Here is a 27,785-nt window from a genome sequence, read left to right as displayed (position 1 = left end):
AACTTCAAAGGTTCACAGCCCCTGCCAGAACAGTTGTGAGCACTGAAAAGATACATACTGCATCATAAGCAAAGAGTAAGCACTATTTGCTACATCCTCAAATAGGAAGAGCTAGAATTTTGAGAAGGTTCTTGCTGCTCAGATTTATCAAGCCAGAACAAGATGGCAGACGATGGATTAAGGATGATGTAGATTCAAAAGCAGTATCTGAAGCTAGAGACTCAGACCTCACCATGAATCTAACAGCTATCTTTAAGCTCCTGACAAAAAAAACAAAAAAAAACAAAAAAAAAACAGATCTGGAGCAAAAAAGAGGTTTTGTAAGACCGGAATACAGCAAGTGGATTACCAGAAGTTACCCAAAGATACAGCACTCTGGGACTGGGGTGGGGGGAAGCACAGGCAAAACCTCAGCAACCCACACAAAAAGTTGCAAGTAACGAACAACCACCTCCGCAAAGCCAGTGGAGAGAAAAGAGGCAATCAAAAGAGGACACAGACAGGAAACAAGGTGGAACAACTATTAAAGAGCAGCACAGCTGACAGATACAGCTGACAGAGAAAGGAGAAGCAAGAACTGGATTTGAACTTCAGCTAGGAAGCGATCACAGTAAACAATGATCACAATTTTAGCAGAGCACAATGGAAGCCAAAGTGGAGGAGGACAAGCACACCTGACAATGCACCCAAAGAATTTTGAGATGAAAAAAGGGAAAGGAAATGAAGAGGTAGTTGCAAAAAGCAAGAGAGGCCACAGGCATTTTGCACACTTCTTTGAAAAATGTGAAACACTTGTGTCTACAGGTCACTGCAACGGAAACAATCCTCACAGCTGAGTGAGTGATTAAAAGAAAAAGGTAAAAGAGAAAGGCCAGCAAGTTCAAGGGAGATAAGGGGATATTACTGTATAATGCCACAAGGTGAAGCAAAAGGGCTAAGAGGAGGAGTGCAAAATTCCACTTGTGACAAGGAGAGGTGATCCTAACAGTTGAAGAAAGTGACAAAGAGTAGGCCAATGCATGCTCAGAAAATCATCCCATACACAGAAGGAACAACATGCTGAACAACATGCAACAACCATGTCAACAGTGTTTGTACAATGGGATGCTATTTGCCAAGTCTGATTAGATCTATTGGTACAGCCATGATGTTTTGTCGGCCACAAACCCTTTGTAAGTACAGAAACACAAAAAGTATCACTGAAGAACAACTCCTCAAGCAGTTCAAGAATTTGAGAAAGCGTCTGCCATTGAGAAAACAAGAATCACAAATGGGAGGACATGCCCTGAGAACAGGAAAAAGGGAAAAATATGTGAGAGAGATCCAAACTGAATATACTGGTAAACTGCAAGACACGTGAAAGGACAGTTACATTACAAGCAGAATCCAAATGACGTTGGAGATCCCAAAAGAAACCTTGCAATTATCAGAGATAAGAAATTCAGCACACAAACACTACTTGGTGAAAAGCAAATGAAATTAACTGACTCTATTTAATGAGAAGCTAGAAACAGGAATGCAGGCCAAATCAAGTTAGGGCAAAGAAGCATGTAATTACTGTCAAAGAACAGAGAGCAAAAAGGCAGAAAAAGCCAGGAATCAAACTGGTAGAGGAGAGCTCAGGAGGTGGCAATGAGCTGCACATAAGAATGCAGAGAGAAGATAAAAAAAAAACCCAAAAAACTAGATCCCAACATTGTTTAGGAGAGAAAAAAAAAAAAAGAATCTGAAGGCAGCGAGAAAAAGCAGTCCAGCACCTTGTGCATGGTCTGGCTCAAGATAGAAGGCATGAAGCAAGAGGGTAAGCATAAATAATGTGGCACACTGATAATGGTAAGGGAAGTCAAATTACACATGGTTCTAAAGTGTCAGCTTCAGTCTCAGATAATCAATTATGGGTGCCTCCATCCACAACCAGGTGACAGTGAATAAAGCTCTCTTTGTCCCTGCTTTGACTTTACATTTCTCCTCATTCATTGTGTACTTGCACTTTGGAGAATGCCAGTTACCAGTATGACTGTGCTATAACTCGTACAGAACTCATCAGCAGTCAAGCCACCCAAGTTCTACTCAATTTACAAACTTCTATGTCATTCCACTTTATCGACCTTAATATGCAGGGACCAGGTAATACGCATTACAGTCAAAGAATAAATCATTTGGGTTCGAAGGGACCTCTGCAGATGTGTGATGTAAACTTCTGCCTAACGCAGGGCCAATTCTGAAGCTACCTTCAATTTCACAGGTAGAGTGAGTTGCTTTAGGATCTTGGCGTTGCATAAATGTGACTGGACAGCTAAGCCACAACTTCTGTTGCTCCCTCCTCTCTCCCCCCCCCACTCCCAATCCCATATTTGACTGTTCTCACTGTGAATTTTTTTTTTTGCTCAATATTGCATTGGAATTTCCCTTGCTGCAACTTGTGTCAGCTTTGATTTGTCCTTCCACTGCACAACTCCAAGAGCAGTTCTGGAGAGCATTAGTATCTAATAGGACAGATAAAGAAAAAAAAGATCGCTGTAGTCACGAAAAAACTTTTGGACAACTGGAACTTTTAGTAGGCAACATCAATCTAGGCTTTTGAGGCTCATAAATTCTGACTGACCAGGTAGGTGTGGCAGAAATCTAAAGAAAGCTGTCTGAAGGGCATCACTAGAGATTTACAAATGAAAGATGATCATTTAAGATGAGAGAAGAACAAGAAAAACAACATTTCAAATGGTATGCTTAATGCAAACAAGCAAAAAAAAAAAAAAAAAAAAAAAAGCCATAGTAAATTTCAGTACTCACCATCTCTCTTGCAATCTCCACAGCTTCCTGCAGCCCATAGAGCCTGCCACAGACCAGGTAGATCCCATTGGCCCAGAGAATACAACCCTCATGGACCCAAAATTCATTGCTGTCAAGAGGTAGTTCAGGAATTTGTAACTCCAGCTCAGTGCCACCTTCTGAAGTGGGCATAGAGGGCTTTGAGTCCAAAGGAGTCTTTTCACCACCACTGCCACCTTCAGTGGTTGCTTTTTTACAAGAAGCTCCCCTTGAAAGTGACCGAGAGGCTCCACTACAGTCCTCAGAGCGGTGCCGCCTCTTAAAGCGGGGATGAGCAGCTAGGCTTCTTTGTTCCTTCTGTTGTTGCTGTTCCTCCTCCTCCTCTGTATCTGTCTTGGAACCATTAGAAGCACTTTTGTGCCGTACCTTGACCTTGCTCTGCATTTCTGTGGCCCTCTTTGGAGGTGGGTTCTTGGGCAAGGTGGCTGCGTAATCCTGGGGGTAGAAAGGACCAAAGAGGTCACCCATGTTACGATAGCTGGCCCATTTGCCACACAGGCAGCAAACCAGATGCCCCAAGACAGAAGACTCTGTTACTACAGGGCCCTGCAGCATGAAAGTTGAGGTGGGCAGCACTTTGCTCTCCGTGTTGCTAGGAGGGGGTGTTGAAGACCTCTGTCCTTTCCGACCCCTCACCAATTTGTTCTGCTCCTCTTCCTCCGCATTAATGATTGTGCACACAGCTCCTAGTTCACACTTGTTTACCACATGAATGTAAGGGAAAAAGGATTTATTCTTGGAGTCAGTTTTATCCACAGCCTGGGTAGCATATTTAAGCTTGATCTCCGGCTCTTGAGGCTCCACAATCGGAGCGGCCCGTCTAGGCTTCCGCTTCCGTGGCTGTGCTGCAGGTTTTCGCCTCTCCCTCCTTTGCCTCTTAGGTTTTGGCTCACCCCCAGCGACCCCCTCTGAAGACTGAGAAGGTACAGGTGGAGGTGGTGGGGGTGGTGGCAGTTGCTGCTGCTGTTGTTGCTTCTTTTGCTTGTTCACACTCCCAATTGGTCTTCCCTTTTTCTTTCCAGAAGGAAAATATCCTTTTGGAGGGAAGCCATCCGGCTTGGGTGAAATGTTTGTCACATCTCCATCTTTTTCCTCAGGCTTTGGGTTTGGTTCAGAAGTAAACACACTGGAGGGAGAAATTGTTTTTGAGTCTGGAAAGGTCAGAGTTCCAGTTCCGCTTACGGATCCATCAGACCTCCCCTGACCACCTGACTTCTGAGGAGGTGGTGCTGCACTGGTTTCCGTCCCTTCTTTACTAACATTGGCAGTTTCAGGGGTGTCTTTTTTGGTTTTATCATCCTCGTTGCCTTGCCACTCTTCCGAGGATCGTGCAAGAGTTATTTCACCAGCTGTGTCCTGGCTTGCTGACCCCGCTTGATCTGACAACATCTCTCCTTTTCTCTTCTCAGCCTCCAGCCCATGTGCAGACACACTTCCTCCCTCAGGTCCACTCTTAAGGGACAGGATGTCATCAAGAGTGACAGTATCTGCACCAGTTTCAGCACTGTTGGTGGAAACACTTCTCCGAATATTGGGAGATGTAATTTTTTGAACAATTGCTTCCAGTTTTAATCCTCGCCCCTTTCTTGGGGGCAATATTTTGGTCTTAGCCGGGCTTGTGAGGGAAACAGCAGGACAATTCCTACCATCAGGACTCGGCAGGTCCTTGAAGGAATCTCCCTTTGCAACTGGTTTGCCAACATCTTGGCTTTGAGATGAATGGGCATAAGAGTTGTACGCTTTATCAGCTCCTTCTTTTGCTGATGTCATCATTCGCCCTTTATCTTCACTGCCACTGTTCTTCATATCCTGTGGCTGTCTTTTGGTAGGGATAGGAGAGATGAAAGAACGGACTCTCCTCCTCATAATTAAGGGATTTTGAGGAGACTGGTCTTCATGGCCAGGGAGCCTGAGCATGGCATTGCTAGGCTTGGGCAAATCCGTAGATTCCTCTCGTCTGTGCCCATCGCTTTCTTGGGGGCAAAATCTTTTTTGGCTGGCTGCTCCCAGAGCGCCGCTGCCTTTGGCAGGTGTAGTCTGCCGAGAGAGGTCCCAACCAGATTCATGCGGCTGCAGCTTCTGGTTACTGTGTTTTAGGTCAGTACACTTGCCCTGTGCACTGTCGCTTCCCATAATGCAGCGCCCAGGATCCTGGCTTCCAGTATCGTGGTAAGAGCTACCCTGAAGGTACATCATTCCATCCTTGTCATTTTTCAAGGGACTCCTCACTCTGTCCAAAAACTGCTGTTGTCTTGGGCTCTTCCTGGCTCCTTCCTGTCTGTGCTGAGCCGCAGCAATCACACCCTGAGCAGCGCTGCTTGCCCAATCTTTGTATTCCTCTTGCTGTTGCTGGTATAGCTGTCTCTTGTAATGATACTGGGAATTTAAACTCTGGTTGGGGTCACCAAAAGGATGAGGCCTAGCATTTGCATGATATGCTGCAGCCAAAGATGAGCCTTCTGAGTTCTGAGGGTAGCCAGAATGCAAGGAACCCCTGTTAACTCTTTCAGATAGCGTCATATGTGGGTTCATGTGATGCAGATCTGCTCCTGGGCCTCTGCTTCTGCCAGGTGACATTTTCAGCTTATCAGCAAGATCCTGAAATTGAGAAGGTGATTTACCCCTGCTGCTTCCAGTTCTGCCAGGTGCTCGTCTCAGCTGTGTTGATCTGCTCTCCTGCTGGGGAATGTAGTCTGGAGCAGAATCGGAGACTGCAGCTCCAGGGCTAGCATTGCCTCGGAAAGACTCATGCTTGATGCCAGCAGAATGACAATGGTCTCCTGTCTTTTTATTATTAAGACTAACTGAGCTCTTTGACTGTTCAAACTCTTCTTCTTTTATTTGCCCACTGTGAGCTTTCATCTTTGTTTCCATGGATACTAAGCCACCAGGGAGTATTACTGACTGACTTAAGCCAGGGGCAAGACGTTCACTCCTTCCACTTCTGCCCTCGGGACCCATGTGCCCCATTGGGTGAGGACCAGGATCTCTGACAAGCTGCCTTAATGGAGATATGTCACAGATCACTGATCTCCTCTCCGAGAGTGCTCCCCCTTCATGAGAAGAAGACTGAGACTCTATCTCAAACTTTCTAGCAATGGGGTAATCAGCTAAATTTATCTGCTTCATGTCAGGGGCTGCGCTGCTAGACTTCCTATCCCAGGGACCCCAGTGAGGACCTTCCAGGAGAGACCCCATACTTTTGTTTAAGAGGCCTCTATTCGTCAACTCATTGGCTTGACTAATTAAGATATTGGGCCTCATGGCTCCCTCCAAACTCCCAGCCATCCCAGAATGTTCCTGTGCATTCCTAGAATACCTTCTGTCTGGATGATGGTGGTAACCCTGTAAGACCTCCTGTAGAAGGCTAGGAAACTTCTCATTCCTGCCTTTGCGCTCACTGTGTCCTGGAAAATCCCCTTTTTCTTGACCAGAAGGATACTGTGGAAAGCCACCAATATTTCTCTGTATGCCAGCTGCTATATTATCTTTGTAACTGTATCTTAAACTGCCAGGAGATTTGGAAGGTTCTGTTCTCACAGGAAAATTTGACCCAACAACTGCATGGCTGGGCTGGCTGTTCCCCTCTCCATTATGGTTAGTGTTATCTCCACTTTTGCTCCCCTTAGTACCTCCTTGAGCTTCTGGCTGTGGCCCTGCATGTCCAGCTTCCTTCACTCCACTAGCACTAACTGGTGTCTGAGTGGCTGTAGAAACATCATCTTGTGCAGGTTTCTCTTGTCCACCTGACTTTTCTACTCTACCTGCCATAGCCTCCCGGGAGACAATCACTCCAACTGCCTTTTCATTCACTTTTGGGGCATTTTCTACTGCCACTACAGCTTCCTTCCCATCAGGGGAGGCCACATCTTCCCTAGCTGCAGGGCTGGTGCTGAGTTTTGAGGGCTCACTCTGAGAGCCTTGTGCTGGTGAGGAGTTGGATCTTTCTAAGTTACCCCCCTTGTAGGTAGTGTCTGAGCTTGTGCTCTGGCCACTCAGCTGTCTCACCCTTTCCCCATGATCCTCTGAACTACTGGAACAGCCACCATCGAGGGACTCTGCCAGGGGGGACTTGAGCTGCTCCTCTGCCTGGGAAGAGCCTTCTGAGTTTGTGCAGCTGTCAGCCTTCTTTGAAGAGGATGACCTTTTGGAACTTTTTTTCTGAGGTGCCAAGGCATCTGAAAGCAACATGTGCTGGACTGTGTTGGGCAGATTGGCCACTTGAGAACTTAGGGCACTTAGGCTACTCAGCCCTGGATCTGTGAGCCTTTTTTCCTGCAGTCCTTCCAACCCAAACCCCTTGAATCCCCCTGCATGAGCATTGGGACTTGGCATCATAGATGGTGTAGGACTAAGCTGAGGCATCATCTGCAGGATTCGGTTTCTAGAACCCATGGACATGTTGCCTTGCCCACACTGGAGATTTTCTCCACCTGGCATGAGAGGAGAAGGGGTGGAGCTGCAGCTTGGAGACTGAACCACAGATGCAGCAGGAGATGGATTAGAGATTGGACTGAAGTTTTGGTGAAACTGCATCGGTGACCTTACAGGAACTTCAGTCTGGCTGTACTGTCCCACTTGACTTTGAAGAGAGAGCTTGGAGGCAGCATTTGAATACTGCATTACATGCTGAGGTGGGTGCTGCTGCTGCTGCCCCTGCTGCCCACTTTGGGGCAGCTTAGACTGCTCAAAGCTTTTCATCGGTTGAGTCTGAAAGCTGTAGTTTGACTGGGACCCATATGCCTGTGCATTGGAACCCACGGCATGGCCTTCATACTGTGACCCAGAATTCACGCTGTAGCTTCCATCATAATTCTGTCCTGACTGGCCAAAACGCTGTGGGGAGGGGAAAGAGGAGGACGAGGACGACGAAGGTGGCTGATAGTGTTGGCTGTACTGACCCACTCGTAACTGGTACCCAGAAGCAGAGGAAGGCAGGGTGGATGGACGCTGCATTGGCTGCAAGTGCGAGGTGCTAGAAGCAGACTGGCTGGAAGCCTGGGGTAAAGGCTGATGAGACTGATAGATCTGCTGTCTCAGCTGTTGTACCTGCTGCTGCTGGCTAGAAGCCTGCTGCTGATACTGAGCACTCCCTGGAGAGAAAGGACCAGTATAATCCTGCTGATAGTGGGATACGCCCCCAAGGGTCGAATGCTGCGTTTGAAATTGGCCCACGTGTCCCTCACTCCCATACTGACTCCCAAAGCTACTCCCTTGAGGGGGCCCATAGCTCTGTACCGGTCCAGAAGGCCTGCGCTGAGGCGGCTGCTGCCCTCCTGACGCCACTGGATCTTTGTTGGTAGCCATATAGTAAAACTCTCCTGCTTCTTTTCTGAAACCTTGGTAGCTCTGATGGCCAGAGCTCTCACCAGGCATCGCTGTAGAGGCTCCTGCTGCTCCGCGACGTCCACTGCCAGTACCTCCTCCGAAGCTCTGGAACATCTGGGCCTGCTGGCGCGGGCTGAACTCCTCCAGTCGGGACGATCCGTGCACTTCCTGCGGGTAGCTCTGCTGGTTTCCGTGGTAACTACTTTGCTCCCGAAAGGACTGCATGCTGTTCAGCAGCAGAGCAACAGCTCGAAAGCCCTCCTAAAGGGGGGACAAGAAGAAAGAAAGAGGTATAGCATCTGCATGTCCCATTCACATAAGCAGCATTGCTCAATTCCACTGTTTTAACGGCAATTAAAATCGAGTACGTCTCCTACACTAATTTCTATCTCCCTGCTTGCACCTTCCAGTCATTCTAGGTAGCAAAAGGAGTCATTGCTTTCCAAGAAAAAACAAGTCTGTAGCCTACTACCAGCTGGAACATATTTTCAGCCTTAGCATGTTCTGCAGTCAGTCACTGACTGGGTCTATTTATGTGGAAAACAAGCTTCCAGGAGCATTTTGTTAAGCAGAGGAGAGCAATCCTATTCCTTCAGCTATTTTGCTACCACAAGATTTAAAAAAAGATTTAACTGTATGAACCGCACAGCAGACTCAAACCACGTTTGGATCTGCACTGTAGGAACAACGTCCAAAAGACCACCTTTCACTGAGAATACAACTAGAACACAGCCAACATACAACCAAACAAAGCTCCAACAAGATATTCCAGCAAAAAGGCAAATATGAATCTGTGACAAATCAGGCACCAGAATGCTTAAAGACATCTGCTTCATACTGCATTGCTAACTGCTCCAATGACACCTGAAAGGCAAAAACCAACACAAGAAGGTAACAAATGGTACTTTTCCCCCCCAGCACCTGCTTTGTTCAGCAACATGAAAAGTCAGAACCAGGCCACTCTTTTGAACAAAAGGGCCTACACTTCATCCTCTAGACTTTTACATTATCTTGGCTGAAACTTAATTGAAAGTACTTGTAAAAAAGCCAGAACATATTTTTTGGAATACTATGTGTTGCTACCCACATCTACATAATCAACTCCAAAGCAAATGAACTTCAGTCAGGGCCTCCTACATGTTTCCATTTGCTATCCAGTATGAGGAATCATGATTCATCCTCAAGGACTGGACAGCAGCTGCAATATTGTACGGGGATCCTGAGTAGGACCTCAAAAGCTTGGGGCACCACTACAGTCATTAAGAAAGTAAAGTAATAACAATGTGTATACACTGTTTGCTGAATGTTGGCTTGTTTTGTTGGTTTTTTTTTGTGTGTTTTTGGTTTTTTTTAATTTTGCAAGAAAAAAAGAGTACAATTAAAAACCACAGAAGGATGAAAAAAGCACGTTGTTTCTTTGCTGCAGCTTTCCCTTCCAGCAAACAAACTGGTTAAAACCATGTGATGAGATTGCTTTCTTCAAATGTTAAGTCAAGATTCACGCTCTTCCAAGAAACAGAACTCTGAACTCCTCAAATGTGAGACCTCCTGGAACATTTGCCTTCGTTACATCTTGTCATATTGTCAGGTTGTGTACTTGTCACAACCAATTGAACCCACTCAGAATTCAAGCCTTTAAGTTTCAGTCAAGTACAAGATCACCAAAGAGTCCTAAGAAAAGAGACATACAAAGAAGATGACGTAGAGTATGTGTGACATCACACACTTTTTCCACCTGCCTCTCATCCTTCTGAGTCCTCCAGAGAGACAGCCTGGTTTTATTTGGGTTACTATTCTTCTCTACAATCCCTTTAAATTAATTCAGGAAGGCAGAAGACCCGCTAACCCAAGGAAGTGAAGAAGTTTCTTATTCTTAGCTGGTTTTTGTTTTGATCTTGCAATTTATCTTGAGAAATAGAATTTTTTGGTCAGATTAACTTAGTCCATGCCCTAAGTAAATAAGTGAATGCTCTTTTTTCAGGTCTCCTTCAGCACAATATATCATTTTGATATCTCACAAGCAGCTTGAATAACACACCAAGCCTCATAACCAGGATAATAGCCAAGGGGAAAAAAAAAAAAAAAAAAAAAAAAAAAGCATTTCATTAATAACAGGAATTAAAATAGGCAGCCTTACTCCATTACATCATCGATAACTTAACACCTATAGCACACTTCCTGCCATTAATTTACTAAAAATACAGGACTATTACAATTATTATTGTAATAATGTTTCTTTAAGGTAACAGCACTATTCTAAGTGCACAGCACAGATCTGAGTGCTGGATTCTCAGCAAAACCACCAAGGAGAATTTCCACAGGCAAGCTCTGTTAGTAGAACAAATCCAGACAGATGAGGAAGCCTCCAAAGCCCACGTGAATCCACAGGAAAAGAAAAAAAGAAAAAAAAAAAAAAGAGATAAATATTTATTTGATTAAAATTTTACCAGAAGGACTTAAAGCAACCAGTTTAGAATCATTAAGTTTGGAAAAGCCCACTACAATCATCCGGTCCAACCATCAACCCATCCCCACCATGCCCACTGGCCACGTCCCTCAGTGCCACATCCACACGGTTCTGGAACACCTCCAGGGACGGTGACTGCACCACCTCCCTGGGCAGCCTGTGCCACTGCTGCACCACTCTTGCTAAGAAGTTCTTCCTGAAATCCAACCTGAACGTCCCTTGGCACAACCTAAGGCCACCACCTTTCATCCTATCACTGTTACCTGGGAGCAGCCACCAACTCCCATCTCACCACAACCTCCTTTCAGGTCACTGTAGAGAGCAATCAGGTCTAACCTGACACTCCTCCAGACTGAACAAACCCAGTGCCCTCTGCCGCCCCCCACAAGACTTGTGCTACAGACCTTTTGCAGCTTCACCTTCCTTTCCTAGACACGCTCCAGGGCTTCCATGTCCTTCCTTTGTGAGAAAACCAAAACTGAAGGCAGTGCTTGAGGTGTGGCCTCCAAAACTGAAGGCAGTGCTTGAGGTGTGGCCTCCACCAGTACGTTATCTCTTGAATGCAGGAACTCAAAAGAGTGGCACACCAGCTGCTGAGCAAAGACTATAAGAGACATAAAGTGGTCCTGAATTGTGGCAGAATGCTGTAATTCTCTCCTCAGCACAAGGGGCGAAGTCTCACCTACAAAGAAGTGCTCCACTAATGGCCACAAATTACATATGTTTCCAGTATTTACCAACACACAACAAAAACATCCAAGGCCACCTCCTGTCATTCATAGGCAAGAGAAGAGCTTGGCACAGCTTTCGCTACACCAGTGCCCCATCTACAGTGACAGAAAGGGCACCCAGCTCTGCCACTGCAGCTTTGTGATTCTTCTCAAGCGTTCATGGCCTGTAGCTTTATATCCGAGTACATCCATTTACAGATTGCAGATGACATTCACTAGACTGAATTGTTTCACTCTGCTTCAATGTTTTTCTTTCTTCCCAAATGCCCCAACATCTGTCTTCAACCTGGGTAGGAACAAGGAAGCGTACTACAAGCTCTCATCCGTGACAAGAAACAGCCTCGGTTTTGAGATCCCTGCCCATAACTCAGAGAGAAGCAGCAGCTCTTCTTAGCTGCTTCATGATTATTTGTGCAACATCTAAGCTTATCAGGTAGTTTTTCAACCTACGTTCTCCACGTGAAATTATTTCTAAGTACACCTTAAGTACATCTACAATGCAGACTTTGTTTCTTGTTTAATTATCTGAAACACCTCTGCAGAACAACTTTGTTAACGTGGGAGTTCCCCAAAATACAGAGCTACTGTATTTGGATCCTGCTGTCAGCAGGATTACCAAATGGTAGCCAGCAGCATGTAAATCTCTTTAAACAGCTCCTGCATGTAAATGCAACTGTCCAACCACCGCTGATTAACAGGGTTCATCAGTCCTCCCACACAAAGATTACTGTGTGAAATGATTTTCTGCAACATACTGTGCTAGGATTTTTAAATCCATATAAATCTCTGAACTTTTTTGTCCCAATTATCAAAGACAAATATAGATTTTCTCATGTAGTGCCAATGCCAGCGCAGTTGTGCAGCACTACAGCCAGCCAGCTCAACACAAGTGAGCTGAATGGCAAAATACCATGGGGATATGCTTAATCCTTACAATAAGCCAAAGAAAGAGCAAACCAAATCAGCACCACTTCATTCTGTATAGGAGGTGAAATCTTTCTGCTTTGTTAAATTTTCTTCAGATTTGAGTTGACTACTGCGACCCATCTGTGCAGAGAAGTCTCAAGGCAGCAGTCAAATGCAATGCACTTCTGGTGATCTGCCCAAGACCTCTCACTTCCTGGAACACTGATCAGCAAAGAAAATGTCATCACAGACAGGTGACAAACGTTGAGAGAGCATATTCCATTATCCAAATATGTACACAAACAACTGTTGTTTCTTTAATTATTATTTTTTCCACATAGGCCATCCAGGCTTCTGATTAAAACACTTATTTACTAAATGCTCTGCAAGAGAGATACATACACAACTCCATAACCATTTCTAGTCCTTGCCTGCACAGAAGCCAACATTTTTCTTCTTCCTCTCTCCATCACAAACTCGCAGAGCACGCACAACTCCAAATCTCCATCATTCCAAAACTTCAGTGTAACTCCACAATTTGTCCCTAAATAGCCCTAAGATCAGAATTAAGTCTAAAATAAAGTTAAAAAATACATATATTCCCACAAAGTGAGTATCACTTCCACAGTCAAGGCAAAGTTACCAAGCTTCACTTCTGCAGGTGGTCAGCTGCAACTTGCACACCTGAGCAGTGGCAGGGAACAAACTGATCTTGTTCCAGTCTGGGGGAGAACATCACCTCATGTGCTGCTTTTAAGAAGAAAAAGCAGATTTAGTTTTTTGCCTTAGGTGTAATATGCAAGTAAACCAGAAGCTGGCACTGCAAGAGGTCACCATCTTGTCCAAGCAGTAACATTCACAGCACACCAGCACTGATCAACCTGAAATACACAGCAGGTTTACTTTGTACCTTTCTATACAGCTGTTTCAGATCCTGTTCCAGCCAGAAGTTACTTCCATGTACAAGGAATAAACCGAATGATCTAAGGCACAAGAAACTCGTATATTGTCTCATTCAACTCCATTCTTCTAGAGAAAGCAGCAGTCACACCTGGCTCTCACCAAGACATAATTTATTCTATCAAATAAACTTCATCACATCACTCAAAGTTTAAACAGTGTACAATTAATTTTCATAGAGTGCCACAACATAGTGAAGCAGATACTTCATTTGCTCCAAGTCATCTCAGCAATTCTTAACAATGGAAGTTTAAACCATAACATTTAATTAATGAAAACAATTTTACATGTCTTAAACACACACATATGTAATTATTATATATGCTTAAGTTCCTACTACTAATGAATATATATTAATAACATCTTACAAAGCAGTGCTAATACTGGCATAGAACTAAGAACTGAATTTTGTCCTTCCTACCCAATGAAAACCCCAAAGGGTTCCTCAACCAAGCTAAGATTTGGATAAATCAATTCCATCTCGTCTCCATCAGCTCACACAGACACTGTGCCTTCTTCACAAAAATGTCTGTACAGCTTTTCTTTTCTTTTCTTTTCTTTTCTTTTCTTTTCTTTTCTTTTCTTTTCTTTTCTTTTCTTTAACAGAAAGTCAGTAGATGTGCTTTAAATCCAAACAACATAGAAAATGTTTCTCACAGGTTGAGTGAAGAACAGCTGAGCATGACAGAAGGAACACAGTGAGCTCTGTCAGTCTTAAGAGGGGAATGCTCTGGGGATTATTGAGCTAGGTAGGATATAGATTCAATTCTTATTTCATGCTTTTCCCAAGTGGCCACACACACAAAAATGTGCTAAGTCTGAGTCATCGCATCTTCTAGTCTCATAGGGAAGGACACGCACAGGAACCCGGAGTATTCAACTGCTATAATAAAGGACACTGTATAAACAAACAAACAACATAAACTAGCTTTTTGCATGTGACTATTATTTAATCGTGGACCTTCCTTCTGAATTTTTTAACATCTGTATTTTGGTAGCACCAAGTTTAAACATCTAAACAGATTTGTTTTGCATCTGCAAGTTTTCTTTACTCCCTCATTACGTGACCAGAAGCAAAATGCCATCTCCTGTTTAGCTCCGCACTTTGATGGAAGCATACTGTTACATTTATATTCCTAAACATGATGAAAGCAGCAGCTTGACAAGAACAAAACTTTGTTGTAAGGTGGTAGTTAAGTTGTGGTGCTGTGAAAACATGTATCTTGAGGAATGTAACTAATGATCAAGGTTTAACAGAATTTCATCTGGTTTTTGGTATCTAAATTTGCTATTATGTTACTGTAGGAATAGAAAGTGTTCTGAGCAGATTTGCTGGCAATATTGAACTAGGAGGAGCTGCTGATTCCGTTAAGGGTGGAGAGGCCTTGCAGAGAGATCTTAACAAAATAGAGAGCTAAGCAATCACCAAACAGATGACATTTAACAAGAGCAAGTGCCAGATTCTGCACCTGGTTATGCATAGACTGGAGGATGAGGCTGGATAGCAGTCTCCAAGCTGAAAGCAATCTGGAGGTCTTGGTCAACAGCAAGTTCGGGCAACCAGGAAGACCAACTGTATCTCAGCATGAGCATCAGGCTCAGCACTGCTGGTCAGGTGAGGGAACAAACTGTCCCACTCTACACTGTGCTGCAGCAGCAGGTACAAGTAGTGTGTGCAGTTTTGGGCACCACAGTGCAAAAAGGGCATAAAACTGTTAGGGAGTGCCCAAAGGAGGACTACGAAGATGGGGAACAGTTTGGAGGGCAAGAAAAGAGATTGAGGGCCTGTGGTTTGCTCAGCACAGAGCAGAGGAGCTGAGGGGAGGCCTGAGCTCTGCTCCGTGTGACAGCACAGGGCCCGAGGGAAAGGCATGGAGCTGTCAGGCAAGGGGCAGCTGGGGATCAGGGACAGGGTCCACACCAGAGAGTGGTGGGCATGGAACGGGCTGCCCCAAGCTACCAGAACTTAAAGAGTATCTGGATAATGCCCTCAGACATAGGGTTTGATTTTTGGGCGGTGCCACGTGGAGCCAGGAGTTGGACTCACTGGTCCTTATCCAACTCAGGATATGCTATGGTTATTGGTTTTCTGTTCCAACTGACAGTACAGATGCGCTGTAAATAGCTTCTAAAAGTCCACCAAGCGACTGCAGAAAGTTATCCAGCTTATCTTTTACCAGCCACCAGTAACAGTAAGAACCTATTCAAGAGCAATTGTGTTTTATGCCGAACGTCACTACAACTTCAGCTAGTCATGTACGGTCAGCCCTCTCTGCACCAGATGAGGAGGGCCAGCGTCCCACTCGGCTGTCAGTCAGGACACAAGCCGCACCATGGAGCCGTTATGGGTGAGAAACGCTTCTGCAAGGGGAAGAAGCCCTTTCTGAACTAGCAGATCCAATCCACTGAATCGTCACACAAACATCCGTACCAGCAAAACGGACACAGCAGGAACTGCTTAAGTGCCGTGGCTACTGAAGAGCACTTGAAATCAGAAGTTCATATTTAAAAGGCTCTTCATTTTTACACAACAGTCAAACAACCTCAGCCTCCGTTCAAAATGAAAACGATACTGAAGCCTCCATTTCTTTTTGCCAAGCTTTGTACCAGCTGATCACACAATCCTAATCCAAAGCACTTGCTGTCCCAAACGTTTGAGCAATTCATTATTTGCCTCGTATCGAAAAGTCACCTCCATCCAAGACTCCAACGTCTCCACAGTGGAACATCATCCCAGCTTCTGCAATATAGCAAAATCAGAGCAACCATTTCAAGGACAGCTCTCGATCTGCTCTTCACTCCTCACACAGGAGAGAGAGGACATTTAGTAAAGGTATGACAACTCCCACCTCACCACCATCTTTCTGTTAATAAAATTGACAGAGAAAAGGAGGAGTCAATTATTAATTGCAAGAGGGAAGCAGAAAACACTGAATAGTGTTGCCCAGCAGAACTTTTATCCATCCAAGCTCCCACTTTCATTGCAGAAGTGAGACCACTATCGCAAGTACTCAAAACAACAGCAGGTTAAAAAGTAAAATAAAATAATAAAAACCAGCAAAAAACCCCACTAGCACATTAACTTCTGTAAATTGTCCATACCAAATAGTAGCCTCTGCCTTTAAGGTCTTAAATGTATTATCTCTCCGAATTATGGCAAGTTGCTAAGATGGATGCTGAGGTCATACATTAAATATTAACACAGCGAGATACGTTGTATTTTCTTTTCCCTCCTATTCAAAGCAGTCTACACAATCAAACCTTTTTATTCTGATTTACAATGCCTGCTGCAACGAGCCTGTAACTAAGACTCCTGGGAACTCTAAGGCAAATGAAGTAAATTAACACAAAATCTCTATCAGTTATGTGCAGGTTTATCACAATGCAGTTTACACACAGTATACAAGAATTGAATCCACAAATGAGGATAAATCCATTGTTGAGGATCACACAATCTAGTTACATTACATGCAAAAACATCAACATCAAGTAGAGATAACCTCAGAATACTAAAATCAGTCACCATCCAATTGCACTAAGGCTGTACTCAAATTATTTCTTCCATGCTTTTTACCAATAATCTTTACTCCTTGAAGATAACACAAGAAATTTAGCTACGCATTGGAACTCTCAAGTTTCACTAGCCTATTAGTCTTCCTCCCAGATTAGTACTTTATCCTTCCCCTGAAACAAAAAGATTTAGGAGTCATTTGGCTGTGCAAGGTTTGCAAATCACAGAATCACAAGGTTGGAAACGACCTGTAAGATCCAGTCCAACCTTCCCATTCCCACTGCTACCACGAGCACTAAACCGTATCTCACGGCTCCTCATCCAGGCGCCTCTTGAACACTGCCAGGAACGGCGACTCCACCACCTCCCTGGGCAGCCATTCCAGTGCCTGAACACTCTCTGAGAGAAAGTTTTTCCTCATGTCCAGCCTAAATCTCCTCTGGCACAACTTGTAGCCATTTCCTCAGGTCCCGTTTGTTGCCTGGGAGAAGAGGCCAAACCCCTCCTCATCACAACCTCCCTTCAGGAAGTTGTAGAGTGCAGTGAGGTCTCCCCTGAGCCTCCTCTTCTCCAGACTGAACAATCCCAGCTCCCTCAGCTGCTCCTCATAGGACTTGTGCTCCAGATCTCTCACCAGTTTCGTTGCCCTTCTTTGGACACGCTCCGTACTGCTGCCATGGAAGGCCTGAGATAAACACACGGGCAAATTCATGTGATTCTTCCTGACAGAACATTAGAGGGAAAAAATAAGGCTTTTCATCCAACATAATAAAGAAGTGGCAGAAGTTATCTCAGAAAAATTAAGCACTTTTAAGACTTACACTGAAAAACAACCAAGTTGTCTTCCCCTGTCTCCTTCAACCCGCATCCTTCAAACAACACTTGGCACATTCCTCCAACCCCTCAGGTTCCACACTATCTCCCTCATGCTGAAGCCAAAAGTTGAAGCAGATCTATCAGTACAGTGCTATCTCCTAAAAAGCAATTAACAGGCAGAAATTTAGATTGCACCCCCTATTACAGGGAGACAGGTGAAAACGTTCATACTAGTACTTCAAATATTCATGTGATTCAACAAAAAGATGACTTCAGTGTCCATACTACCTGAAGGAGTTCCAGCTGTCTCCTGCCTTTCCAGCCTCGTAATTCTCACTCCTATCCCCTCATTGGAGGTTTTCTTTGCAAACAGGACCAGCTTTGTAAATCGTTTCACCATGCACCCTCACTGCACTTCTGCTGGCATACCCACCAAGCAGATGACCAAAAGGAACCAGAGCTTCACAGTGTGTTGGAAGAAACAGGAATTAAACCCAAACCTAAGAATTCCACCACTAATCCTTAGCCTAAAGCATTTAACTTGGTTTGCTCTCACCAGCTTCCCACAGAGTCAATGAAAGTCTTCCAGAAGACCTCTTTCCATGTCTATTTTAGAAGTATAAGGTGATTAAACTAATACCTTTCAGTCAAATGTCTGAAATTATATGGTATGAACTGAGGCCATGGTAATCAAGAAACAGGACACTGCATTCTGCTACTTCAAATTGCAGATGATTAACCTCATATTCCTAAGCTCTGCTGCCCCAGCCAAAGACACAGTGAATGACAACAGCAGCCAGACAACTCCACGCACAGAAAAATTAATTCTAATGAGCATAAGCAGTTCACAGAAGCAAAGAAGCTACAAATGCAGATCATCCCACAGAACAGGTCAAAAGCTCTCTCCACTCCCAGCAGATTTCAGTATCACCACAGTGGAAGTGCAGGGCTGCTTCTAAAACTGTTGACAGAAATACAGTGTTGAAAAGCTGATGCAGAAAGCTTCCACCGCAAGTACGCTGTCTCATACTCTACAGCATACATCCTGAAGAGATTGAATGAACTATTATGAAGTTAATGGTTGAAAGTGAAGAAGCAACAAGAATTCAGCACTGGAGAAGAATGAACACTTCAATGCAGTAAGAGGAGGATAACAAAGATGGTGCACTCTGAACACAATTTTTTGTAAAAGCTAAATTAAGATGACAAAGTAAGAGAGCGAGCAGTAGATGGCCCACCACTCTGAGAATCAGCCCCATCAACCTGAAACTTGAGTTCCTGCAATCAGTCATCCTGTACGTCAGGAAGAACAATGGGGAAAACACCTGAACAACAAGACCCACAGAAAACTCTTTCTCCATCCTGCCTCCCCTCAAAAGGAGGCTTAATATAGAAGGACTATTAACAAATCATACACAATGGATTACATACAATCACTCCAGAATGCTCATGCATTTGCAGAGGTCTCACTAATTAACACAGGATCTTACTCCTTAGCTTCTTTCAGAATGGCAATGTACACAGGAGTCTGGTCAGAAAAGGTTTCAAGAGTAATAAAGTCTTTATCCATGGAACTACAGTGTTCACAAGCAAGGAAGTTTGTTTTTCAATTCCTCCTCCTATCTGCCTTCAGGAATTTCCTGACCCCACTTCACAGCTGAGGGATGTGCTTTTGCTGGGAGCTTGATGTAGATTCACTGAAGTCAGTGCTTCTTTTTCTATCAACTCCAACAGGTTTTTGATTAGCCTGCAGGATATGCATGTAGTTAACCCTCTTAACTTCCCCTCACCTCTTTCAGTAGTGGGAATGAGCAACCAACCCTTCAAGAACTCCACTGTGTACCCGCAACATTGGTTTTCCACAGATTCCGCCATCCAAGCATACAGAAAATTTTATTTTTGCAAGGCAAAAATTCATGACGAGTCAAATTTGTTTATCTTAATTGCACGATACTAGCACCATTGGGAAAAAAAAAAAACACCATTCAAATGAGCAATTCTCAAGAAGGAAACAAATTTTGTCCCCAATGACTGAAACGCGGGAAGCAGAGCCAATCTAAGATGCTGAACATGGAAGAGCATGCCACAGCCACAGGGAAAAGATCAGGAGGTAAGACTCATCACCCAGCTCCCTGCACCGCAGTGAACATGTGCTGATCCAATCAGAATGGCAGATGCTGAAAGTTGCATTGCAGTGGATCTCCCTGGCTCATCCCCAAAGCCAACGCAGTGCCACAGCGTGTGCCCCATGTAACTCAGCATCAGCCGAGCTCCCTTTATGTACTTCCACAGTAAACGAGACTGAAAAGCAAAGACTGTTCCTCTGTTAAAATGCAACGATTCTGAGGGGAGGGGTAAGGATGGCACAGCTATTTTTCCACACGGAACAACAGTGTCACTCCAGAGCAAGTCTCAGTGACACTCCCAGAGCCCACGTTCTTCAGCAGTACGAAGAGAAGCTGCCGCTTGCTCGCTGTCACCCTGCCATACAAAGGCAATCTGCTCCCACCGTCTGTACCGCTCTGCCCAGCTCACTTACCCTGCTGTCTGCTAAGTGTCTATCAAACTTCTCAAGATCTAGCTAGGAGATCATTTTTACCCATCAGTATGCACAACGCATGGGCATCATGAAGAACATCAGAAAAGCTGACAACAGTTTGTGCAAGCATGGTGAAGGACGTGGGGAAGGGAAACCTGCCCTCTTCCACATACGTGAAGAAAGAAAAGGAAAGCAGCGATATGCCAAAGTGCACAGCACGTGACAGAACAGCTTCATTCAAAGAAAAAGAAACAAAAATCAGTCAAAGGGAGAAACAAAGCCAAAAAACATGTGAATGTAATGCTGACCACACAGCATTCACTACGCTTCCCAGGCAGCGAGTCAGAAACCATTTGTGTTGATAAAAAAATCACACACGCTTTTCCCATTATTCCACAACTTTTATCCATGGGAAATACCACTGGATAAATCTCACAGCAATCCAAGTGTATCCAATCACCTGACCGAAGGAATGAGTGAACTGCAGGCACTGAGCTGCAGGCTGACTAACAGTACGTCGCTGTAGTTCACAATGGTTTGCTCCTTTAAGATCTGGAAGGTGTGGCAGCACCTATTTTTCTTTTAGCCCCTAAGTTTTAGGTATGTGTTCCAGAGTCATTAGCAATATTATATATGGCCAAAAGCCATCTATACAACCAGCCCTGCTGGTGCCTAGCAGGTACTAGTAACTCGTATTTAGTTCAGTTGAAAGCTATTACCAAGGCAGAGCTTACAGCATATATCTTTCACAGAAGAAGTGATACAAACAATACTCCCAATAAACTGAATGAAAGCTTCTAACAAAACAGTTCCCTGTGCAATTTCCAGCTAAGCACAGAGCTCTTATCAGAACTCATCTGAGGGTGGTTTACAACTCCACATTTACTAGCAATTAGATGATTGAGTTCAGTCAGACCAGTGAAAGCCCTCCAAAATACATCACCATGTTCTAGCGTGGAATAGCTATTCCATGTGCAGTTATCAGCATGAACGCATGCATGCTGGGTGCTTACAAAGAAGAGGGGAAAGTGATTTTCCTTGCCTTTTTTTTTTTGTACTTGTTGCATCACAACACAGGCAAAAAATCCTGGATTTCTCAATTGTCCACCACATCAAGATCCCAAGGGGACTTCAGAGCTTTCAGAGAGAAAGCCCATAATGCTTTTTCTAACCTTTCAGTACTAACATCACTTATGAACCCCGCAGTAGAAGAAACACAGGGAGTGCTGCGCAAGGCACGTGCATATCCATCAGCTGTCAGTGAATCCAGCAAGAGGATGGTCGCGCTTTCTTCTGTCGCTTCTCACCTTTCATCTTAAGGAATCAACAGATAACTGATGGGGAAAGAAAAAAATTTTACTGCAACATTAATGCTTTGCTGTACCCAGCTCAAAATTGAAGTTTGACTGCTCACGTTCACAGGTGCAGCATAAACAAGTTCAAGAGCTGCTATTTTTTTTTTCCCCCCTCTTCAAAGGCAAATATTACAGACTGTAGAACATCCCAAACTGGCCTTACTTTCCAACAGGGCTAAATAGAATCAGCTTATGATTGCAAGTCAGCTTCAAATTTTGAGGCTTTGGCTTCCGGTAGATTTATTTATTTTTTAAACTGAAAGTAAACACATGTAAAGGCGCAGAGAAGAAAATCGTATGCATTTCCAAACATTCCCAAACAAAACAGCACATAACTCAGTGGAAAGCAATAGCAGAAAGGCTCAGCTGAAGAAGTCAAGGAATGCCACAGCTAGACTTTGTGATGTTACACAGATGCACGAGCAGCACTGAGCTCAACTGCAGAACAGAATCTTCTACTTTCCTGATCAGTTAAGACTGACATCTAGGCAACAACCATAAAGGAGTGGAGTTAGGTCAAGGTAACAGCACCAACTTCATCTGTCTGTATATCTATCTGTATATCTATCTATCTATCTATCTATCTATCTATCAAAACAGACCCAGACATTAGGATCCCGTTACCAGAACTGAAATACGGCGGTCCTTCCTACACATTTTGAGAGCTTACAACTCCACTTACGTTGTATTTGTGTCCTCTGTCAGTAGTGCCAAATTTCCATATTACTTTTTTCCCCACATAGCTCACCAACATTATTAGAAGTGATTAAAAATACTTGAGGCTATCTTCAGTTTATGTCTTAGAAGTCCAAAAGCTAAACAAGCAATTCGTTTGCTTATTTATTTTGAGATGGAGAGCTCAGCACAGAGAGTCACAAAAATCCACTTTATGCTCCCTGATTTTAGTTACTCGAACGAGAAGAGTCTGTCGGCCTCAAACCAGTCTCCACCAGCAAATAAATCAGCATGGAAGTCATGGGATTCCACTGAGTGCTGTTAGCTGGTTCTTCACAAACTCACGTTGCTGCAGGTAATCCTTCGTGTCCTGGAGGCCAACTGCACAGTTATGTAACTAATTCTCACACATCCAGTTACAGCTCATTCTGAAGCCTGAAGAGTTAGCACTGCCAAAAACATGCCTGGATCTTTGGAAGTCACGAGAACTCAGGTTCCAAAACCAATAGTGTAATACCCTCCATAAGTATAAAATATAATCCAGCAGGTTATGAACAAAATAAATGCTTTAATTAAGAAGTTACCCGACCCAAATGGGGATCTGGCATACTCCGTGCCAAAAGGTAAGATACGCTCAAGCCAGCTATAAACTCCTAAGTATACCCTTATCTCAAATTATAGGGAAGCAGAACAGCATGAAAATTATTCACGTTTATTACCTCCGATGCCCTCATTTCACACAGCAACCTGCCAAGCTGTTAAGAGTTGCAACAGGAACTGTGCAGTACAATTCCCACACAGGGACCCAGCTAAGAAGGGTCTTATTGTCATCTGGCTGTGCTTCATGGGTGGCTTAGTTAAACATGACCGAAAAAGGAAGGAAGAAGAAGGGCACACAGTGATTTGCTTTTTAATACAGTACCATGAGCCCAAATGGACTTCTTTGTACGCATCCCAACAACAGGAAGTGGGAGATCCCAAAACCTCAACGTTCCACTCTTTTTCCTCCAGAATTTATGCCTGTAGCAATCATATACAAACCCTTATTAAGAAGGTTTGCACTTATACTGTCTTATGCTTTTAAGGTTAATCTGAGTACCCTTTAAAATGTAAGAAAGGTTCACATCTCTCCAGTTCTTCAGCTGAAGGTTATGGAAGTTTCTTCTGACAATGAGGAGCTCCTTTCTAAACGTAATGCACAAACAGATTTTCTGTTTAATTTGAATAACCTACAGATCTTATTTAAGCATCACAGGAACAGATTTACTCCTTTCATAAAAATTCACCTCTGGCCCTCTTTATGAAGCATTAATAACTGAGAAGAGGACAAAATAAATTTCTGACCTCCCATTAAAGACACAACCAAACTGCTCCCAGCACTTTCACACTGGGAAACATCCTTAACCTGCCCCAGGCTGCAGAGGTACATTAAAGAACGCATTTCAGCAAAAAAATGCAAGTTTCATAATTCCCAAAGCCTCCAAAATCTGATTTAGAGATCAAAGCCCAAACTGTGTCAAAACACATAATATTCTACTCAAAAGGATGCTAGCAGATTTAAAGCTAAGTAGTCTAGAGAATGCCAAGCTTGCAGGAAGGTCCAAAAACCTCCCCCGAACACTAAAGCACGTTAGCAGAAAGCCCCAGAGTTATCTGTTTGTCTGAGGTTATCCCCAAAACTATAACCAATTAAGAATGGACAGCATATTTTTGATGTAAAAAGTGCTCATTCTTGCACCTCAGAAGCATAACAGTTTACTTGCTAACTAGAAAATAAAAAGAAAAAAAAAGCATGCATTGTACATGCCAGCCTTTTAAAGAAATTAACAAATACTATTAGCAGTTTTTTTTTTAAGAGACAGATGACTGACGAATATCTTCTTCCTTTTTTTTTTTTTTTTTTTAGTAATTACTCTATCTGCATCATTTTAACACAGCTACCCGCTTATATGCCAACCAAACCTAATGCAGGGAGACCAGAATTAAGAAACAGACCCAAAGGAAGAAACAGATTAAGAAACAAAGGAAACAAATCTCTGTCTTGTAGGGTGGCCTGTTAAAGAAAAGGCCTCTCAGCTAAATGAAAACTAAAATACTTTAAAGCACTGCTGCATGTAACACATGCACTTAACCAAATGGACACCCCTTACTGAACCAAGTACAACTAACGTGCTATATCTGAAGCCCAAAGGTTGCTGCGTGGCCATCAATCACCCGTCCCCTCCCGCAGAGTGGAAAGGTTCTGCACAGACAGCTGAAGGTGAGCAACTGCAACACGCACAGCTATTGATCAGAAGCACGCGACGCAGCAAGCGCGCCTAAGAATTGCCCATGGAATCAACAGATGGCAACAGCTATTGCAGACATGAATAGCTTTCAAATACTAACCTAAACATAGCAAGCTCAGAAACTGATCCTCAGTTCCCTTACTGGCATCTCTGATTTTTCTCTCTTGTTTTCAGAAGATAAAAGGAATGGTGCAGGGAACAATTCTGCAGTTTAATCAAACTGCACGCCTTTCTAATGGAAAGTGTGATGATGTGGCTAAGACCTAAAGAAAAGGATGATGGCACCGAACTGACACGGTGATAAATGCTTGTTGATTCACAAGCAACTGCAGCCCAATTTTCAGCCTAATAACAGAGTAAGTAATCAGACAGCTCCGGCACAGGGCTGTAACACCTCGGTTACATAACTTTCTCCCATTCCTTCCTCGAGGCACGGAAAACGGCTGCCAGCAGTGGTCCTCCCCACCATATCCAGACAGGCGGCCCTTACAGCAGCCCAGTGCACTGTGCTCCTCTGCCAACCAACGCGAGGTTCACCCCGCTCAACGGAGGGGAGAGGCACGAGCCCCGAGCGCAGCCATCCGCGTGCACCACCCGTGTGCGTGGGGCAGCCCACGTGCACCGCTGGGCCCCCACGGACCACCCCGCTCCTGCCATAGGCCGCTCCCCGCCACAGCGGAACAGGTGGGCAGCACCCAGCCGGCACGGCGGCCTTCTGGACGCGCGAACACGCGTCATATCTCTAAACAACAACAAAAGAGGGGTGGGGGCGAACCGGGCCACGTGAGAACTCCCCCAGAGCCCCTTCCAAGCCTTCCCCCATCCGAGGCCCGCCCTCCAGCTCTCAGGGAGGCCCCGCACCCCCTCGCCCCCACCCCGGCGGGCCTTGCCACCTGCCCCCGACCTCCGAGCGGGGCCGCCCCTTACCTGCGGCCCTTCCCCCCCCACCCCGCCGCCGCGGGAGGCGAGCGCGGGGCGGGGGCGCTCAGCTGCGGGGGGCTGCTGAGGGCCGGGGGGGGCCCGGCGGCGGCTCGGGGCCGTCGGGCTCCATTCTCCCCTCTCTCACACACGAACACACACACGCCCGCACGCACGGAAAGGGGCGCACACACAGGAAATAACACGGGGTCAGCTGACCCCCGGCAGCCAATGGCGGCGGGCGCTGGGCAGGCAGCGCGCGCCAGCGGGAACGGCGCGAGGCGGCGGGTCCCGGCCGGGCGGAGGGGAGAGAAGGGGAGGGGGGAGCGGCGCGTGCGCGCGCGCTCGCGTCCGTTTACGCGTGTGCGCGCGCGGCGGTGGGCGGGAGCGGGGGGCGCGCGGGGGAGCCGCCTCACGCTTAAAGGGCCCGCGGCCTTAGGACTCTCAGCCCTCCCGAGTCTGGTGTCAACCTGAAATTTGGGAGTTACGCCTTAACTGAAAACACAGCTTTGCCCTTGGTATAACCACGTAGTTCTTATCCCATGGACAAAACGAAGTTGTGGCGTGAATCGGAAACGCACTCAGAGAAAGCACTACCAAACCATGAGCGAAACAAGGATCACAAGCCAGACATTTCCCACCGGCACAGAAGCAGTGGGTTTGCACGGCAAAGCACCGCACCCCCGGCGCTCCCCGCAGCATCGCCGTCCCACAAGTGCCTGCTCACAAGCACTGCAAGGGATGTAAGAGGGGAAGCTCTTCTTAAAATGTCTCAAAGTTCAAAACGGCATGGCTAAATATACAAGGATGAACTGGAGTTTAAAAAAAAGACAACAGAACAGGCTATAAATACAGGGCAACGCCAAATGTCAGCTGTTACACTACAGCAGGCACCTCTGGGAATGGGAAGGATCCCTTAACATCCAGAATGAAAACAAAGGACCGCAAATATATAAGCTATCAGAGAACCACAGAATGGCCTGGGTTGAAAAGGACCACAATGATCATCTTGTTTCAACCCCCCTGCTACATGCAGGGTCTCCAACCAGCAGACCAGGCTGCCCAGAGCCACATCCAGCCTGGCCTTGAATGCCTCCAAGGATGGGACATCCACAGCCTCCTTGGGCAACCTGTTCCAGTGCATCATCACCCTCCGGGTGAAAAACTTCCTCTTAATATCTAACCTAAACCTCCCCTGTCTCAGTTTAAAACCGTTCCCTCTTTTCCTATCACAATCCACCCTCATAAACAGCCATTCTCCCTCCTGTTTATAAGCCCCCTTCAAGTACTGGAAGGCCACAGTGAGGTCTCCCTAGAGCCTTCTATCACGCCATCACATGAGCATCGATCCCATATACTTTGCTGCTTCCGAATCAACTTTGCAGGCCCTAAGACACAGCCCCACTGAACTGAACAGATAATTTAATTCTCACAGAAACTAATTTTTGGCTTTCTGCAGACTCCAGAGGAAAAAAACACTCTCATTTGTATACCTTGTTTCATCACCAATTTTTCTTGTGTCTTCTTGGCCACTGAATGCTTCATGTTTCTGACTTGTCCACTCAACAACAGCTACTTGATGATGATCAGTCACACAAAAAATTGTTAGCAATAAAACATTAATTGTTAGTGCTAACAGAGAGTAACCCTATTATGACCCTGTCAGGCCCTCATCGGGCTGACAGATGTCCAGAGCTGGTATGCAGCAGCCACACAAGCAGTCCTGCCTCAGTGCAAAGCCATCAGTAGTACCTACACAGGCAGAGAGTGACCAGATCGCTTCTCAGTTCTCAAGAGGGGAAAAAAAGAGAGAATAGGGATTTAAAGCCAAAAAGAATCACATAGCAGAACAAACCCTTGAAGTGTCAATTTTAAAATCAATGTAACAAACTGAACAGGTTCACATGTAAATTTTCAGCAATGCACTCTGTAACTGGAGAGTATAATAAATTGAGCAGATGAGCTACAACACAGTCATGAGAAAGATTTAAGTTCCTGCCTTTAGCACAAGAAAGTCAGCTCTGCCATAATTGTCTGCAGCCATTCTGGGACCACCTCAATAAAACCCTTCTAACTGAAAGCCTCCCCTGTGGAGAACAGGAGGTCTGGGGTGAAACTAAGCCCCCTTGGTGAATGCCACTGCTCCCACCTGTGCTGCTGCCACTGCACATTACACAGGCAGCACTGACTCTCAGCAGATCTGAGCTCTGCCAGTGGCAAAAGGCAAGGTTTTTTCCTGTTGTGCCTCAATGTGATGCTTACTGTGCACATACTTTTGCCCTCTCCCACAGATCCCCGAGAAAAATCTCCCTCTGACCCTGAGAGCACTGGCAAATGGAGATGGAGAGTCTCCTCCTGTCCCTGAGGTCATCACTTCTGATCCAGCCCTAATTTGGTGATTACTCAGTTGCGGTGGCTCTCCAGGAGCATATATTAGCAGCTCACGGGGGGGGGGAAGAAGG

At 45.1% G+C, this 27,785-nt stretch overlaps 1 protein-coding gene across 7 annotated transcripts in view; it reads right to left on the bottom strand.

Moving 5' to 3' along the window:
• The window catches only part of TCF20 (transcription factor 20), a 115,693-nt gene that overhangs the window by 35,947 nt on the left and 51,961 nt on the right, over positions 1-27,785 (bottom strand). For 5 of the 7 annotated variants that reach the window (XM_042815472.1, XM_042815477.1, XM_042815478.1 and 2 more), the window contains one exon: positions 2,791-8,418. In XM_042815472.1, coding sequence (XP_042671406.1) covers positions 2,791-8,382 — 5,592 coding nt within the window. In that variant the 5' untranslated portion in view covers positions 8,383-8,418. Of the gene's footprint in view, positions 1-2,790; positions 8,419-11,028; positions 11,061-25,332; positions 25,369-27,785 lie in introns of those variants that run through there. The other 2 variants (XM_042815474.1, XM_042815476.1) reach the window with 2 other exon arrangements.

Source organism: Centrocercus urophasianus, unplaced genomic scaffold (genome assembly GCF_019232065.1).
Source record: "Centrocercus urophasianus isolate 14NV4802_14NV808 unplaced genomic scaffold, USGS_Curo_1.0 seq_15, whole genome shotgun sequence".
NCBI classification, from domain to species: domain Eukaryota; kingdom Metazoa; phylum Chordata; class Aves; order Galliformes; family Phasianidae; genus Centrocercus; species Centrocercus urophasianus.
This window is presented reverse-complemented; position numbering and strand designations above follow the sequence as displayed.